The 16,683-nt window shown below is 47.0% G+C and overlaps 1 protein-coding gene across 2 annotated transcripts in view; it reads right to left on the reverse strand.

Moving 5' to 3' along the window:
- The window catches only part of Pik3ap1 (phosphoinositide-3-kinase adaptor protein 1), a 109,940-nt gene that overhangs the window by 15,192 nt on the left and 78,065 nt on the right, over nt 1-16,683 (reverse strand). For both annotated transcript variants that reach the window (XM_034491193.2, XM_076921047.1), the window contains 5 exons: nt 15,731-15,826; nt 10,830-11,024; nt 8,649-8,714; nt 7,108-7,313; nt 5,061-5,133 (listed from right to left, as the gene is read on the reverse strand). In XM_034491193.2, coding sequence (XP_034347084.2) covers nt 5,061-5,133; nt 7,108-7,313; nt 8,649-8,714; nt 10,830-11,024; nt 15,731-15,826 — 636 coding nt within the window. The remainder of the gene's footprint in view (nt 1-5,060; nt 5,134-7,107; nt 7,314-8,648; nt 8,715-10,829; nt 11,025-15,730; nt 15,827-16,683) is intronic.

Genomic DNA, 16,683 nt, shown 5'->3' on the forward strand with positions numbered 1-16,683 from the left:
CGGAAGAGGTCTTCCATCTCAGAGAGTGGGAAGAAGATACACCTAGACGAAGCGTGGGCTCCTAGACCCACCACTTAGCAGCTCTGCAGTTAACCTCTCTGAATTAGCCCTCTGTCTAAGGAAGGGGTCCTGAACACCCCCCCCCCCCATGGTAATAAACCATCCTGCGCACCAAGATCATTTTAACAGCTCCTGAGTCCTTCATGGAATGGAGTGCTATTCATGTCCCAGGCTCTTTGGTTACCTGGCTGGGAAGCCCTTGCAGTGCTCACTGCCCTGGGCACAGATCATGGCTACGGATGCTCTCACAGGTGAACATGAAGTCTCAGAGCCCATGTGGATATACCATTCTTTTCTTTCCTTCTCAGTCTTATCTTTTTTTTTAAAGCATCACTTTATGATCTTTTAAAGGTTTCCAGTCTGATTAATAATTTCACAGTGGCTAATTTCCCACCAGTTCTATGAAGAAGAAAAATAAAAAAACACACAGGAAGGAAAGGACCAGAGGGTCAAAGGTTCAAAAACTCGACGACAGGCTAAATGTTTCTAAAACACTGTCACGCTTTGCCTCGAGGCACGGTGTCAGGAATAATTTCCCTGTGTGTATTGATCGCTTTCCTGGAGTGTATTCATCTGTGTTATTACTTCCCTTTGTGTTTGGGGACGTTCCTATTCCACAGGTGATTCTAATCCTATGAGGGAGATAAGTTGCACCCTGAGTAAAGGAATGGTCCTAGAAGTAGAAATGATTCAGCCGATAAGTCAAGGAGCAGACCCAGGTTTCCTGGGCCTCAGCCGCCTCTGCCTCCCAGGACACACCTGGAACACAAATATTGGCTGTCTTCCCTGTGGGGCCACAGCATCAACAAGCTCCACCGTCCAGCTGATTTTCTGTGCCGTCAACTCCAAACACTACAAAGAGCAAAGCCACTCCCTAGGGCTGAAGACCATGAATGGAGAATCCAGATGTTTCAACCCAAATTAAAGAAAAAAAAATAGTAATGGGTGTTATTTTCTATGGCAACTGGAGCTTCCAAATTTGAGTCAGTCTGGGGTTAGAATGAGTTCCATTTCTTAGAAAATGTCGCACAGATTGAGGTGCCACTTATCAGCCCCAAGGTTCTTACTGGTCAATGAGATGTGTGCCAATGGTTTTCAGTGGTTTGGGTGCAACAGAATTCTCTCTGCTAGTGGCCCATACATATACACATAGAGGTCCTGAGGCCCACACAGAGTGCATTGTGGAGACCCACAGAACAGAGCATTGCAAGCCAGTATGTAAACTTAGAATTAAAGTTTACAGCTTAATAAGCCTTATCTACCCAACCGTAAATGATGCCTTCTCTTTGGCAGGTGCTCTGATACCTCCAGCCTCACCCCAAAGGACAGAGTCCAACTTCCCAATACCCAGTGTTCCTGGCCAGAACAGGGCACCAGCTCTCCTAGAACCGGAGTTATAAATAATTGTAAACTATCATGTAGGTGCTGGGTCCTGTGTAAGAACAGCAAGTGCTCTTAACCATGAGCCATCTCTCAAAGTGGTGCTATTGGGAGGTGGTGGAAGCTTTGAGAGGTGGGGCCAAGGAGAGGCCTTTAGGCTACTGGAGGCTGCCCTTGAAAGAGACCTTTCTGTCTTTCCACCTTTCTGTCTCCTTTCCAGCTGTGAGGGAATTTTGTTTCTCTATGCTCTCTGTACAGCCTCTGATGTACAGCCTCTGATGTACATACAGTCTTATCCCAGGCCAATCATAGACTCAAATCTACAAAACTGTAAGCCAACATTCACCCGTTTTTCTTTTCTTTAAAAAAGTGCATTTTGTTTAGGGGGGAGAGAGTAGATGTGTGTGTCATGGTAAATCAGTGGAGTTCAGAAGACAACCTGAGAGAGTTGATTCTCTCCTCCCGTCATGTGGGCCCTGAGAATCAAACTTGTGTCACCAGACTTAGCAGCAAGGGCCTTTCATCCATTGAGTCATCTTGATGGCCCCAAGCCTTTTTTATTTATAAGTTGATTATCTCAGTTATTTGTTACAATAATGGAAAGTTAACTGGCAGTAACCAAATATACATAGTTTAGTCTTTTAACAGGCATGGCACTAATTATAGTCACTGACATAAAAATAGTAAAAACAATTACCCCTCTCTAAAGCAAAATCCCATGTCAGAGGATCTGGAAAGAGGGGAGGGAAGTTGGCCGTGCTTCTTTGGAGACCTTTACACATTGATCATTCTGATTTAAGCTATAGATACAGGTGGAGGGAAGTCATTATTCAGAGCCTGATTAGCCTTGGGTGAACTTTGTGGAGTCCCACAATGTAGCCCAGGACGGTCCAGAACTTGTGGTCCTCCTGATTTAACCTTCCAAGTCTTGGGATATAGGTGTCTGCCACAGTGCTCAGACTGTTCTCCCACATGTCAGATGGAGCCCAGGGGAAGATAGCTATAATAAGACCCAGAAGTCTCAGCTCGCAAGCCAGACTACTGGCCCCTAAGTGTATGTGAGTCTACTTTCCTGGCCTTTCACACACTGGGGTTATCAGCCAAGATATGACCTATGCTTAAAAGCTTGACACAGTTCCTTTCACGGAGGCTTCTGTCTTTGCGTGCATATGCTCTACTTTTAAAAAGCGCTTCAGTCCTTTCCCACTGAGAGCCCTACTTTCTGAGCCCAGGTGACTACAGATCATGGGCCTGACTTTCTCCCATGTCAGCTCTCTCCACCTCTCTACCAGGTAGGCAGAGAGCCCCCACCCCCACCCCAGGGAGAGGGTTATATATTTAAAATCTAGACACTTAAAAAAGAAGTGCTAGGACGAGCTCCCTAAGCCCTGTTCCTCCGCTACTCAATATCATTAATAGTCTCTGAGCCAACTACTTTCGGAAAAAACACTGCACTAGGGAAAACCACACCCACACGAGCAAAAGCACAACTCAGAAACTAGCAGCTCACACACACACACACAGGAGCCTGGGCTTCTTTTCGAGCTGGGTGCTGATACTCCGTGACTGTGTGGAATGATTGCTGTCAGCAGACAGTTAACTTCAACAGAGACTTCCTGAGTGACATCAGCACTGTACTGCAGACTGGGGAGTCAGCGGGGTGGAAAACATGCACGTTCCCACCATCTTGGAACTTATGGCAGGAGGGAGGGAGGATTCTGGAGCATGACTAGAACAGAAGACGAAGGAAATCCTGGTCCATGCTACAGAGAGCAGGAAGCAAGGGCTCATCTAAAGACTGGCAGAGAATCCTCTTTGGTGGAAGACAAGGAGCCAGTAGGCTGAGTTGTAGGGAAAGCAGCAAGTGCAAAGGCCCTAAGGAGAGACCTGTGCTTGTTTGTTGGAGTGAGATGAGGGATTTATCAATGCTCAGGCCCCAGCAGAAATTGAGTACAGAGGTCACACAATGTGGGGCCTTGGGGGCCACAGCGTTGAGTCTGCTTTTCCTCTGAGTGGGACAAGAACCCCTTGAGTACTCCTAGGAGAGTGTGGCATACTCCAATATTTAATTTTTAGCCAGGCAGTGGTGGCATACACCTTTAATCCCAGCACTTGGGAGGCAGAGGCAGGCAGATTTCTGAGTTCGAGGCCAGCCTGGTCTACAGAGTGAGTTCCAGGACAGCCAGGGCTACACAGAGAACCCCTATCTCAAAAAAAAAGATATATATATATATTTAATATTACTACTGTTATTTTTTAATTATGTGTCTGTGGGTGAGGGTAATGTGTACATAAGTGCAATTCCCCACACTGGCCAAAAGAGGGCAGAGGACCCTTTGAAGTTGGAGTTAAACGTGGCAAGAATGGCCCAATATGACTGCTGGAAACCAAACTCAGGTCTTCTAAAAGAGCAATACAAACTTTTAGCTACTGAGTCATTTTTCTAGCCCCTAGTGTTTATCATCATCATCATCATCATCAATTAAGTTTTGTGATAAGGCCACATTGTGTAGACAAGCTGGCCTCAAACTTGCAGATAATTGTCTGTCTCTGCTTCATAAGTAATTTTCCATTACACCCAGCCATATGACACTTTATTTATAAAAGGACACGAGCTGTAGATTGGAGGATAAACTGCAGAGGGGTGAGGGTACACAAGGGTGGAGCTGAGTCCGGAAGCTACTGTACTAGTTCTACCAAGAGATGGCGGTGGTTTGGTTATAGCCATGGCACAGAAGAAAGAGCCACACTTAGCCTGCACATTGGAGTGGGAGTCCTGGGAATGAGGGAATGAAGTAACAGCGATTAGAGCAGAAAGAGACATGACTGGGGAAACAAGCAGGCCCTCCAGGTGTCCTGACATAGACAGAATACAGAAGCCTCCAATGGCCCAGAGTCTTCTCAGAAAAGGGGCTGCTGGACTGACCCACAGCCCGGTTATAAGAATGAAGGTGTGAAGTAAGAGCCTGAGCAAGAGGCCTGTGGGAACGTTCAGGCTCAGAAGTCACCTGTCAACAGCTGAACACACAAGAAGGCCTGAATTTTGCTTAGTTCTCTACGTAAGGGGCTCATCTTGCCGAAGTTGAGCACAGGGGCCCAACCTGCTGAAGGCTCTTTGTCCTTGCTTAGGAAGTCTGGTGTCATATGGCTGGTGTCATGAGAGATTTGGAGGGGAGAAGACAGAAGATCCCATTCATAGTGTATATAACAGTCACTTGTGGCCTTACTGTCACATAATGGGTCCCTAGATACTCAGAATAAAAATGGCCCACTCTCAGGAGAGTGGGGCTTTCTCTCCTCTGTTTGGTGCCCTAAGTGCCAAGATGGAGCCAAGAGAGATTATGGAAGCATCCTCTTTGGGTGGGTGGGGGCTCTGTCCATTCATTCTCTCATGGGAGGGGACATACCTTTCCCAGTACTAAGCATTTATAGAAGGGACAAGACAAAACCATCATTTCAAAGGATCTCTCAGTCTAATGAAGAACCTGGATCTGCAAACAGGCAAGCAGTCTGTCCACTCAGGCCACAGCAGAAGGGAGAGCCAGGGATGGCAGCAAGGACAACCCCTAGTGATGTGACATCCCCTTGTGATGGATGGAGTACATTGAGAAGCCACCTACCTGCATGCTTTCCGGACTTCTGCTTCTCTCTCTGTCTTCGGGTGATGCTGTCTCTTAGTCTTTTGAGATTTTCCTAGAAAATAATTTATTTGTTGTTTAAGTATCCAACAGAATGACACCTTTTGGACATTGGAACTCCATTCTTACTTAATGCTCTCTATAGGCGCTAGCACGCTACTGTCACATCTTTCAAGATGGTCCCCAGAGAGACTCAAGTCTGATATATTGTGCCTGAAATGTGCCATATTTTTCTACAGTAGAGTCTGCTTTCAAATGCCCAGTCATATCTCAGTGTTAAAGCCCACTGCCTTCCTCCACACTTACCTCATAACCAACCCACCCTTGAATTCATTCCTGTGTCTGGGTGTGCTCTCTCCACAGTCCTCTGACTTCAAGGGACCCTAATTGCTATAAATCTGTCCCAGACCTGGGTCAAGGCTACCTTCCTGAAGCCTTACCCAGATGACCCCAGGCCTTAGTCCTGTCCATGCCAACCACCTGGGTTACACTGCCTTGCATACAGTGTATGTATGTGTACACATATGTACCCTGCCTCTTCAAGGACTCCATGGACTTTCCAAAGACCAGATTTATAGACCTCGCTATAATTTAATTGTTTGTTCCACTATAGTCATTCAATAAATGTTGACTGGATACATGAAGGTCAACATTAGTTTCTAACTTAAGTCAGTGCACACAGCAGCATCCCAGGGAAGGTTAGCATCTGAGTATCCAGTACCCCGGGGGAAATGTCTAAACAGTATGGTTGGAGTAGCAAGTGGTTATGAGAGACACAGGAAGCCAGACTGGAAGGGCTGGTTAGTCTGTAGCTGTGGGCTAAAGACCAAGGAACAAGAAACATCATAAGATGGTCATCATAATGACCTGGGAGTGGAAGAGACAGACAAAAAGACCTGTCTAGTGGCCAAGTAGTTGGCCCGATGCAGGTAACCAGACAACAATGAGGCAAGGCTAAAGAACAGAAAGACACAAAGGAAAACCAGAAGTAGGCAAGTTTTCCAAGCTACTCTCTATGAGTGGGAGAACCCCGAAGTCTGTCTGGGGCCTTGAGAGATAAACAGAAAGGAGGCTACTTGGCCGGACAAGCCCCTCAGGAGAACATGACTAGCTAAAGGCCACAACTTTAGAACTGGACAAGAGTTATCTGTACAAAGAAAGAGCTAAAGAGAGGCTAGTGGCAGTGCCCACTCTCAAGGGACAGGGATGAAAGAGACAGAGGAACAGACAGAAGCAGAGGAAAAAGAAAGTGGGTACCCCAGGATGAGCTAGCATATTAGTCCTGGACAGGGGAGGGTGTCAGGGTATAGATGTAAGTGTACTTCCGTTGGCTGGGGGTTTCTACTATGAACATGGACCCCAGCATGTGTCCGGGAACTCTGAGCAAGTTAGCATGCAGGAGAGAAGCTACTTGAGTCTAGATTTGGGGAGAAAGCTGACGATTCCTCTGCACTCTAACTACGAGCTTTTCCTCCTGAGCCGCAGTTCCCGAAATAACGACTCTGAAACTTAGTATTTATGAATAACTCCCTAGGCCACAAGCTTTGGCTCGCTCCCACTAGCTCAGAAGTCAATTCTACTATTTAAACTAGTCTAAGTTCTCCTCAGTTTCATGTATCTGTCTCCTCAGTGTTGGAGACACTCTGTTCCCAACCAGGACTCTACCCCAGAGTTCCTCTCCCACCTCCTATTTCCTGACTCAGCTAATAGGCCATGAGCTTTTTACTGACCGGTGATGCTTCCCTACGGTATGCAAGAGATTCTCTAACACTGCCCCAGGCATGAGAAATGCTTTTCCTGGCTCACACTCTCTTGCCCTTCCCTTCACATGTCAGAGATGGACAAATGAAGGCACAGCAGGCCCACTCCATCCAGCTGTAAGAGGCAGAGGGGGAGGGGCGAAGGGGTTGGGGGAAAGAGGCAGGAGGGATGGGGGGAGAGGTGAGGGTGAGGGGGAGGGGGAGGGGGAGGGTGAGGGTGAGGGGAGGGGGGCCCATGGAAACAACTCCAAGGTTGCACAGCAGGCTACCTGCTGGAAGCGAAAGGACTCAGATCTTTTCTTCTGATTGAGTTGCCACTCCTTGAAGTGCAGCACTGCCTCATCCACATTGACAATGCCCAGCTTCACCTGCTCCTGCAGGGTAATAAGCTGCCGCTGGCCTGGCGTCTTCATCCCAGCAAACGGGTCGTAGATGCTCGATGGGGGCCTGTCCCTCCATGGCTTCACAAGTGGCTCTGCAAAGAATGGCAGATTAAAATGGTGGGCACAGACTTCTGCCACATCCAGAAGAAACAGTGACCTATGGAACAAAGAGAGGGTGGGGGACAGGGAACCAGGGTAGGAAAGTCGCTGATAATTTCAAAACCTATTGCATTCAAGCAGATAAAGCCACAGGCCGGATGGGAGGGGCAATGTCTGCTGAACACACAGAATGTTGACTGTGAAGGCATCTAAGGCAGTGTTTCTTCACCTGGAGACTGATGATGTTTGTTCTGTGCATCAGGAATAATGAGCAGTATCTCTGGTCACCACCTATTGGATGACTTTTCTTGGATTCAACAACCCAAAATGTCCCCAATTATTGCTAAGTGCCCTCTGGGGAGGAAGAGCAAAACACTCCCTTTAATTGAGAATCAATGTTTTAGACATAAATTCCCTCATAGAACAGAAAAGTCCTCAGGAAGAGTCCAGCCGGGAAGCTTCTCCCAGCCCTGTCTCTGAACTGATGGGCACAAAATACCAATGAGAGTGCTTGCTGCCTTGGTCCAGTGGCACTGGTATAAACTAGGTGCTTAGTGCCAGCAGGTTGTCCTTGGGCTGTTCTGTACCAACCTCTATTTCGTCATGATTAAAGGACAGCTTTCTATGTCAGAGGTAGGAGGCCAGCTTGCCAGTCTCCTGTCTGCAACCTGAATTACTTGCAGAAGTGATTGGGCCATTGGGACATGTGAGGACAACTTACCATCATATATCTCAGTTCTTGTAGTATGTTCCAGATTTCCCGTGACCAGTCTTTGAGGAATCTCTTCGCATGCTTACACCCCAATGGGGCTGCTTTTTCAAGCTGTCTCAAGTGGGGTAATGCTGACTGCCTAGGCTTGATCATCAGGAAGCTAGTCGACTTTTCCCTGCAGTACTTAGTGCCTTTCTACTTTCCTTAAAAGGTCTTTGGGAAAACCGGATATCCCAGTTGTTACAAGAAGGTAACTCTGATCAAAGCTGACACAAAACAAGGTGGGGCCGGGAAAGACAAGGGCAGCAAGTAGTTCAAGAGGACTGTGCCGCGCACAGGTGAAGACAGAGCTGGGCCCACTGCCATGCCCTTGGCATCAGCCTCACCCCCTGTTCTATATGGATGCCTGTCTAGTAGCACTCTCTGTGGGGGCAGTTTGTACAATAATCTAGGGTACCACTTTCCTTCACCTTCTGTAAGGGATTCTGAGGCATTGCCCCTTAGATCTCTCTCAGTGAATGCCATGTGCTGCTGCCATGCTTGGCCACCCTTCTTACAGGAATCCTCCTGGAAGTTCCACTTGTATGCAGAAAGTCGTGGGCCCGCTCTGGCTTACCTTTTCTGATGCTCTCTGAAGAAACATAGAAATTCCCAAGCCGCTCCTGACTTTTTTCTGCAAAAACTGTGAAAGAAAGATTATTATGAGTGGAGGCAAGACATCTTTCTCGGAGACACTGTCACACGTTTACAAAAAAAATTAATCTTGTGCAAAAAAAATAGTAATAAACATGAAGTCATGACCTCTGTACAGAAATTTCTGGAAGAAAACAGTGAGAGCAGAGAATATCAAATAAAGACGTCTGCAGAGTGAGTTTCAGGACAGCTAGGGCCACATAGTGAGACCCTATTTTGAAAAACCAAGAGAAAAAAAAAAAAAAAAGAAAAGGGTTATAGAGGCTGGAGAAATGGCTGAATTGGTGAAACACTTGCTGTGCAGACATGAGATCCCAGCACCCACATGCATGCTGGGTATGGTGGCCCACATCTATAATCCCAGTCAGAGTTGGAGACAAGCTGAGTCCTGGAGCTTGCTGAATTGGTGAGCTCAAATTAAATGAGAGAGATTCTCTCTCTTTCTGTCTCAAATAATAAAGGTGGAGCAATTGAAGACTGTTCCCAGCATCAAGCTTTAGCTCCAAGTGCATCCAAACAAACACACACTTCACACAAGGAAGGGAAGGGGGCGTTGAGGAGAGAGAGAGAAAGAACTACGGGAAGAAGGAAGTGTGTCAGGATCCCCAAACAGAAGCGTCTGTGAAGACCCTGCAGCTAGAGAACACGAGGAAGCTCCCAGTAGCCCAATCTGAACTCTAAGAATTCTACCCGGTACAATGGGTCAAACATTCCCCTCCGGAGGCACCAAGATGAAGCCGCTGGTGGGAAACAGGCATAGGACAACAGAGGAGATTGGAATGTGAACCGTTCTGCAGGTGGTAGCTCCCTGGGCTCTGAAGTGGACTCCCTCAGTTCAAATCCCAGCCCGGTCACTCATGTGTCATATGATCTTGGACAAAAAGCTTGACTTTCTCCGTGCTCCTGTTTCTTGTGTAGAATGAAGACTATAAACATTGGGTTGTCATGGGAATTAAGGGCTAGTGTGTAGCAAGGTGCTTGAAACACAGTCTGGTGCGTGTAAACGTGCCCCATTAGCTTTTATTATCATTATTCGTTTCTAAGCTCTGAGGTGGATGCCAGTTGGGTAGTGATGTCATGCTACAGCCCAGTGTAGGGTTGCCGGACTGGGTAAAACCAAAGAAGCTAACTACGTGGAACATGGGTGCATTCAAATGTATTTGCTGCTTATCTGAAACTCAGAGTCAAGTGGACATCCTGTATTTTATTTGGTAGCCCCAACCTGAGGCTCCAGCTGGGCGCTCCCTGCCCTGGCACACCTTCCACCGTGCATGCTGTCCAAAACAGATGACAGTGGGTGGTGGTGGTGTGTGTCTATAATCCCAGCACTTGGGAGGCAGAAGCAGAAGAATCTCTGTGAGTTCCTGGCCAGCCTGGTCTACAAAGCAAGTTTCAAGATAGCCAGGGCTACATGGGGAAATCCTGTCTCAAACAAAACCAGGATTTTGGTCAGGAGTGAGTTCGGAGCTGGTAATTTTGCTCATACTGAGCACAAAACCATACTAATAAAATCAAGTCCTGAAGCGTAATTACAGTGCCTTCAATCTTTAACTGGCATCCCAGAAAAAATAATGAAGTCAAACTAAATTCTTGCCAGCTTTTATTAACATGGGTAAGCAGATAGCCTGATTTAATGGCTAAAACATCGGCTGCAGAGTCAGGGTCGCTGGCACTGCTGTGTTGTGACTGACCTTTTGATCTTCCATTTCCCATCCATAAAATGGGGATCGTGGCCCTTACCCGAGAGGCTATTGTAAAAAATTAAGTGTGAAGAATATTCCTGGTAGATGTCAACAAGTGCCAACCATTAAAATGATGAACAGTGATGACAGGACAAATCATGAGATAGAAATGTGCTAGGTTCTCATTTACTTCCGTCCTTACCATTGTACATGAGTGCTTCCAGGACGGCAGCACTGAATCTAACCGTTGTCCCTGGTCTAGCTGCAGAGTTCGTGCTGACCTATGACCTATGACCTATCACCCTGGCTGGAGACCATCCAAGAGAAGACAATCTGAGCAGCCCTTCAGAAAGCCAGGGAACTGGGACATCCCTGCTGAATGACAGAAGTCCTCACTGAGCAGCATCCCTGGCCACACTTACCTTTAGAAATGTATGGCTCGTTGTCAGGCAGTGGGTGAGGGCCAGGAGCACTGGCCTCTGGCCTGGGCACGGGGACAGGGGGCCTGTTGGCCAGGTCCACAGAGAAGGTCTCATCTTCATCCACAGTGTGATAAAGTTCTTCTCCACAGGGATGGTGCTGCCTTCTCTCCAAACTGGCTGGTTTCACGCTGTTACCTAAAACACAGAGAAAGGTGACTGAGTACAGAACAGTGGTTCAGGAAATTGCCTGCCTGCAGGTCACAAGACCAAGTGAATATTCTCTGTGGCTAAAGGCTTCCCTTGAGACATCTCCTGTACCATTTGCTCAGAACCCATGAAAGCAACCACAAGAAGAACACCAAGGTCTTCTTCACCGTCCACCTGCCCAGCCCAGGATGGGAGCCACAGGTTCAGTTGCCTCGATCTTATAACTAGAATTCTGTTATCATCTCAGTTAAGGGAGAGGAGGAGTCCTTACCCCAAAGCCTGAGGATGCCCAGAACCACTTCCTGGTGTCTGAGCAGCATTGAAATGATGCCCTGCATCCCCGTCACCTACTCCAGCATCTCCTTGTCCTCCCCACAGTGGCTACAGGGTATGGCTCCTCTTTGCTGAGCACAGTTCTAGGCTCATTTTTCTGCATGTTCTTGCATCTGGTTTTTAATAAACATCTTGAGTTGTTATTACCGGTAACCTCAGTTTCCACATTAAAAAAAAAAAAAATGAAGCTTTGAGGATTTAAATAATGTGTCCAAAGACTGACAGCCAGGCTGGTACCCAGAAAAGCTAACTCTACAGCTATCCTTCTCAACTATCTACTGTTTCCCACACCCTCACACTGCTCCCCCATTAAACAAAAACACTAAGGAGAGAAGCTTGCCTCCCTCTTCTGCCTACCAGCACCCCATAACCCCTGTGATCTACAGTGATCTGCTTCTTTGGTCAACACCATTCAGTCAAAAAAAATCTGCTTCCGATGTCTGTCTGAGGTATAGGAATAGGGCTTGGGTCTCCTTCCTGCAGAGGTCACTACTCAGAGATTAATTAAGTCAGCCTGCCTCCCCTCCCAGTAGTTTTCTGACCTGGGCAAACTTTGGGGAACCCCAGGGAAAGCTTGGAGCTACTACAGTGTCAGGACAAGCAGCAATCTCTTCTTCTACAGAAGGAGAAAGTTTCCTGGCTTCAGAGGCCGTGAGAGGGGCAGACTCGTGGAGAAGAGATATGCCTAGGATCCACTTCTTAGCAACATCAATTACAGGCAGGGCATTTGTAAGAAAGACTCTTTTTGGAAAGCTGTGTATTATTAGGGGTCTTGTGGTACCCTCCTCAATTCTGTCAGCACCCACAGATAATCAGAACCATTCCCTTGGCTCCTGCTGCCCAAACAAGAATAATTTTCAGGAAAAATAACCAGTCCTGTTCAAGCTGCCAGGTTCCCTAAAACAAAATACACTAGAAAAGCAAAATGGAGCCAAATGACAGGAAACAAGTTACCTATGGCCAAAGGTCACCACAGAAGAACTCAGTCTGAGCTGCTGAACTCCAACAGGATGGATTCTGACCCCTTTCTCAGCCTCTCCCATCATGATCCAATTATGCCATTTAAAGTCAGTAACTAATGATTTAAACAAATAGTTTGTATCTGCCAGGTACTGCTCGGTGCCCGGCTCCACATTTCATGAGGAGCAGAAAGTTAATCCTGCCTAGAATTCTTTATAATGTTACTGGTGACTGACTGTCTAAAGGCCACATAAGTGGATGAGGGCCAGCACAGCTGGGCCCAGGTCACCTGTCTTAGCCTTATATATCCACACCTCCTTCTCTCAGTCACAGACAGCAGATCTGTAGTCCAGCCCCGCCCCCTCCCCAAAGGCTTCAGAGCTGCAGAATGTCAAGAGATGCTTCTAGAATCATACGAGATAGAAATAGAGGCTGAGTAGAGCGACTGAGAATGATTCCAGTTTTATCCGTGGTGTAGGTAAAGCCTCTGTGGGATATTTTGCATGAAAAGTGTTCTAGATCTATTTGTAACTTCTGGTAGAAACTCCGTGAGCTCAGACAATTGAGCAACATGACGCTATCAAAGTCACAAGACACACTTCCTGAAACCCAGCAATTCTGGCCTGGTGTTTTTGTAGCATATATGTTCTCAAATATGTAAAAAGACATTACATACAACAAAGGGTATTCCCTGCACTGAGGCTTGCCCAGCACAAAGCAGAAGACTGGCTAACATAAGAAAATGTCTAAGCAGCTGTGGAAAAGAGTGTTGGTGCTGATACTACCTGTGAATAAACACAAAAGAAGACACATGTACACAATGTTAATATATCCAGAAAAAAAACCCTGGAGGCTCTAGGGAGGGAGAGACAGAGACTTTTCTCATTGTTTTAACTTTTAGGGCCAGATATGATGGCTCACACTTGTAATTTCTGCAGCGGGGAGGCAGAGGCAGGAAAACTACCATGAGCTTCAGGCTAGCCTGGGTTACACAGTGAAGACCAGACCAGATAGGTCTATATAGCTCTGTCTTATTCGTGTGTGAGTGTGTGTGTGTGTGTGTGTGTGTGTGTGTGTGTGTGTACATGCATGTGTGTGGATGCTTTCTGCATCACTTGAATTTTTATTATTCTTATGTATTACTTTCATAATAGTTAACAACTATAACACAGCAACAGGTGGGCATAGCAGGGGATGAAAGGAGGCTCCATTGCTAAAGATAAAAAAACAGAGATCAGATTTATAAGCAAGGCTCTCACAGTGACCTCCTGTCACGCTGCCTGACAGTGACCAGTCATAGCAGTGACAGGACTCCAGCAGTAGCTGAGTCACACAGAACTTGAAAGGAAGAAAACTCCTGGGTCATACTCAGGCCTGCTGAATCTCACCCTGGTGAGCCTGTGCCTGCGAGAGGACTCCAGGTGGGTGTGAGGCACACTGAAGTCTGAGAAGCACAGGCACAGGGAAAGTCTGGCAAGCTCAGCTCCACCGTCATACATCGAAGACCCGTGTTTCAGGAATCAAGAGACAATTTCCCATTCCCGTAGACTGAAGTCTTGAGGAGGGGTACAGTGAGCAGCCCAATATTAGGCTAAGTTTACCCTAATCTGGCATGGACCAGCCTGCCATGTAGACTCTTTTGATCCCCTTATATAACACATCACTCCCCGGCATTCCCATGGCGCCCTGCACACGTGTATTTGCATCGAACGATGTTTTTTGTACTAAAGGAGAACTCACCTGGAGTGTGTGTCTAACTCCTCTGAGGGCAGGACTGAGTCTCACCCCTCCTTCAACACCAGGGATTTGCAGACTCTAGGCCTGGTGAAGGATCACTGGGAGCTGAGCGTCAGATGAGGTCGGGGTGACAGGAGGCTGCCATCTTGTCCCTATCCCACAAACTGCTCCTTTCATACACAACAGTGCAACCGTGGTCAAAGGAGACACCCTAAGCCAGGCTCAGGGGCCAAGAAGAGCTTGAATTCTGGCTCCTATAGCCTGCTTATAGCCTCAGACCTTGGAAGCTTACCCCCTCTGCACCTCTGGTGCCTCTCCCGCTGAATGAAAGCAGTGGTACCCAGCGTATAAAACCTTAGGTAAATTTACCCTAATCTGGCAAGGACCAGCCTGTCATGTAGAGTCTTTTAACACAGCACTCCCCTGCATTCCCCCAGCACCCAGCCTTATATATTAGGCACTACCACTTATACAAGAAGCACGGGGGTGACATGCATGAAGCCCTTATACTCGCATTGCTGAAGACAGCAGGGCAAGCCTGAGGCTAAACAATGAAGTTGTCCAGCAGAACCCATCTTCGCTCTCATCCTCTTGGTGCCAGGTACTAGCTGAGGAACTTACCAAATAGCTGCCCAGACCTCTGTCCTCAGGTAAAGGTTTTAGAGCAGGAGCCAGCAGACATGTTTTAGGGCTCTAGATAGCGTATCAGGCTCTGCAGGGCAAGAGTTTATTGCAACCACTCAAGCCTGCACCAGAAATTCGCAAGCAGCCATATAAATCATGAATGGGCATGGTGAATTCTGATAAAACTTTATTGCAGGTCAGGCTGCGGTTGGCCTGCACTGCTCTAGAGATTTTCTTCCTCCTCACTGCCCAAACCATTTGACCCCCAAGTCTCCTGCCCTCAGAACTCTGCTTCTACGGCTACGTGACTGACATACCTGGCATAATGGTAAATGACTGGGCAGAGTGAAGCAATTACTCACACGGTGTAACAACCTTGTATGTTTGAAAGTATCTATAATAGTAACAACAGCCATGATTACAACCCTCTGTCAACCGTGCCTGGTCCTGGGTGAAGCTTAGTGTCACTGCGACTTGCTTGACTCTTACTGGGACCTGCTTCCTTAGAGCATCAGGCGGAACTCAGTCTCCTGATGCTCGGACCACATCTATCTCATTTTACGGCTGAGGAGACTGAGGAGCTGAACACCTTGTCTGAGGCCCTCCGGGTAGCCCAAGAAGTCAGGGATCACAGACTGGGGACCATGCTCTTAACCACTGCAATACTGCTTCTGTTTGGCAAAGAGGGTGTATATCCTCATCCTTTAGCATAAAGCCAAGGCTCCTATGGGGTCACACCTTAGTTTTCTTTAGGTTGCCAGTCCCAATATCCAGAACAGTGCTTTCTGCACATGGTAGGTACTTAGTTTTTGTCAAATAAAAACAGGCATGTAATTTAAATGAAGTCTTGTTAGGAACAACTGACTTAGTGTAATGAATGTCCCATTGTGGGAACTCTGGCCTGTCTCTAACTGGCTGATGGGGAAGATCAGGGCAGGTGTGGAGGGAGGTAGAGAGCCTTTAGTCATCATATGCCATGTTTGTGGCAACCTGTTCCTTGAGCACCAGAGTTTCTGCTTCCCCAATCAATGACAACTCACCTTCTAGAAACTTGCGGATCATCGAGTCCTTGGTGGGCCGAGAGAAACTTTCTCCAGAGACTGGGTTACCTGCACTGGCCTGAAGCATTTCAACGTCTGGAAGGAAAATGAGACAGAGTTGCTGTGCTGTTCTTCCACGAAGGCAAGCTGATTCGCAGAAGGAATTGGAAGGTTTGGTAGCGTTAACAGATTCACTCATTTACCCTTCCTCCCTTCCCTCTCCCCCTCCCTTCCTTCCTCCCATCCATCCTTCCCTCCACCCACCCATCTAATAAGTGTTGAGCATTAAGAAAAGTGATATCCACAACACCACAACCCTGTTCTTGGATCACAGGCCTCCAAAGACACAGATATGTTCCCTTTGTGTTTGAAATAAAAGGTTTAAAATATATAGTTCAAAATGACACACTGCAGTACTGCTTACTACATCAAAAAATGAGTACAGAAACAATAGATGGCATACAAATTATGATCTGTTCAAGCAATGAAAGATTATGTAGCAATTAAAAAGAATGCCCTGGGGTACATCTACCGGCAAACTTAGAGTTCCTACACATAGTAAGTGGTGGAGTTAGATACAAGTGAATACATACAGTAATAGCCACACAGACTTGGAGACCTATAGCACAGTGCTACAAGCTGTCTGTGAATTCATAAATATGCAGCCAGCACAAAAGTGCTAGAATTCCTGATAGTGGTTACCTCTGAGGAAGGAGCAAGGATGACTGGCTCCACACAGCCAGCAGAGGACTGTACCCAGGATCACAATACTTAACCTGTTAACTCGCGAGTGTGTGTGTGTGTGTGTGTGTGTGTGTGTGTGTGTGTGTGTTACTGAAGATCCTGATATATCCAATGAATCAAAGACCTTAATCTCAGCACAGGCAGGCAGAGCTCTGTGAGTTCAAGCCTGGTCTATGTAATGAGTGTCAGGCCAGCCAAAGCTATATAGA

Source organism: Arvicanthis niloticus, chromosome 1 (assembly GCF_011762505.2).
Source record: "Arvicanthis niloticus isolate mArvNil1 chromosome 1, mArvNil1.pat.X, whole genome shotgun sequence".
In the NCBI taxonomy this organism is placed as follows: domain Eukaryota; kingdom Metazoa; phylum Chordata; class Mammalia; order Rodentia; family Muridae; genus Arvicanthis; species Arvicanthis niloticus.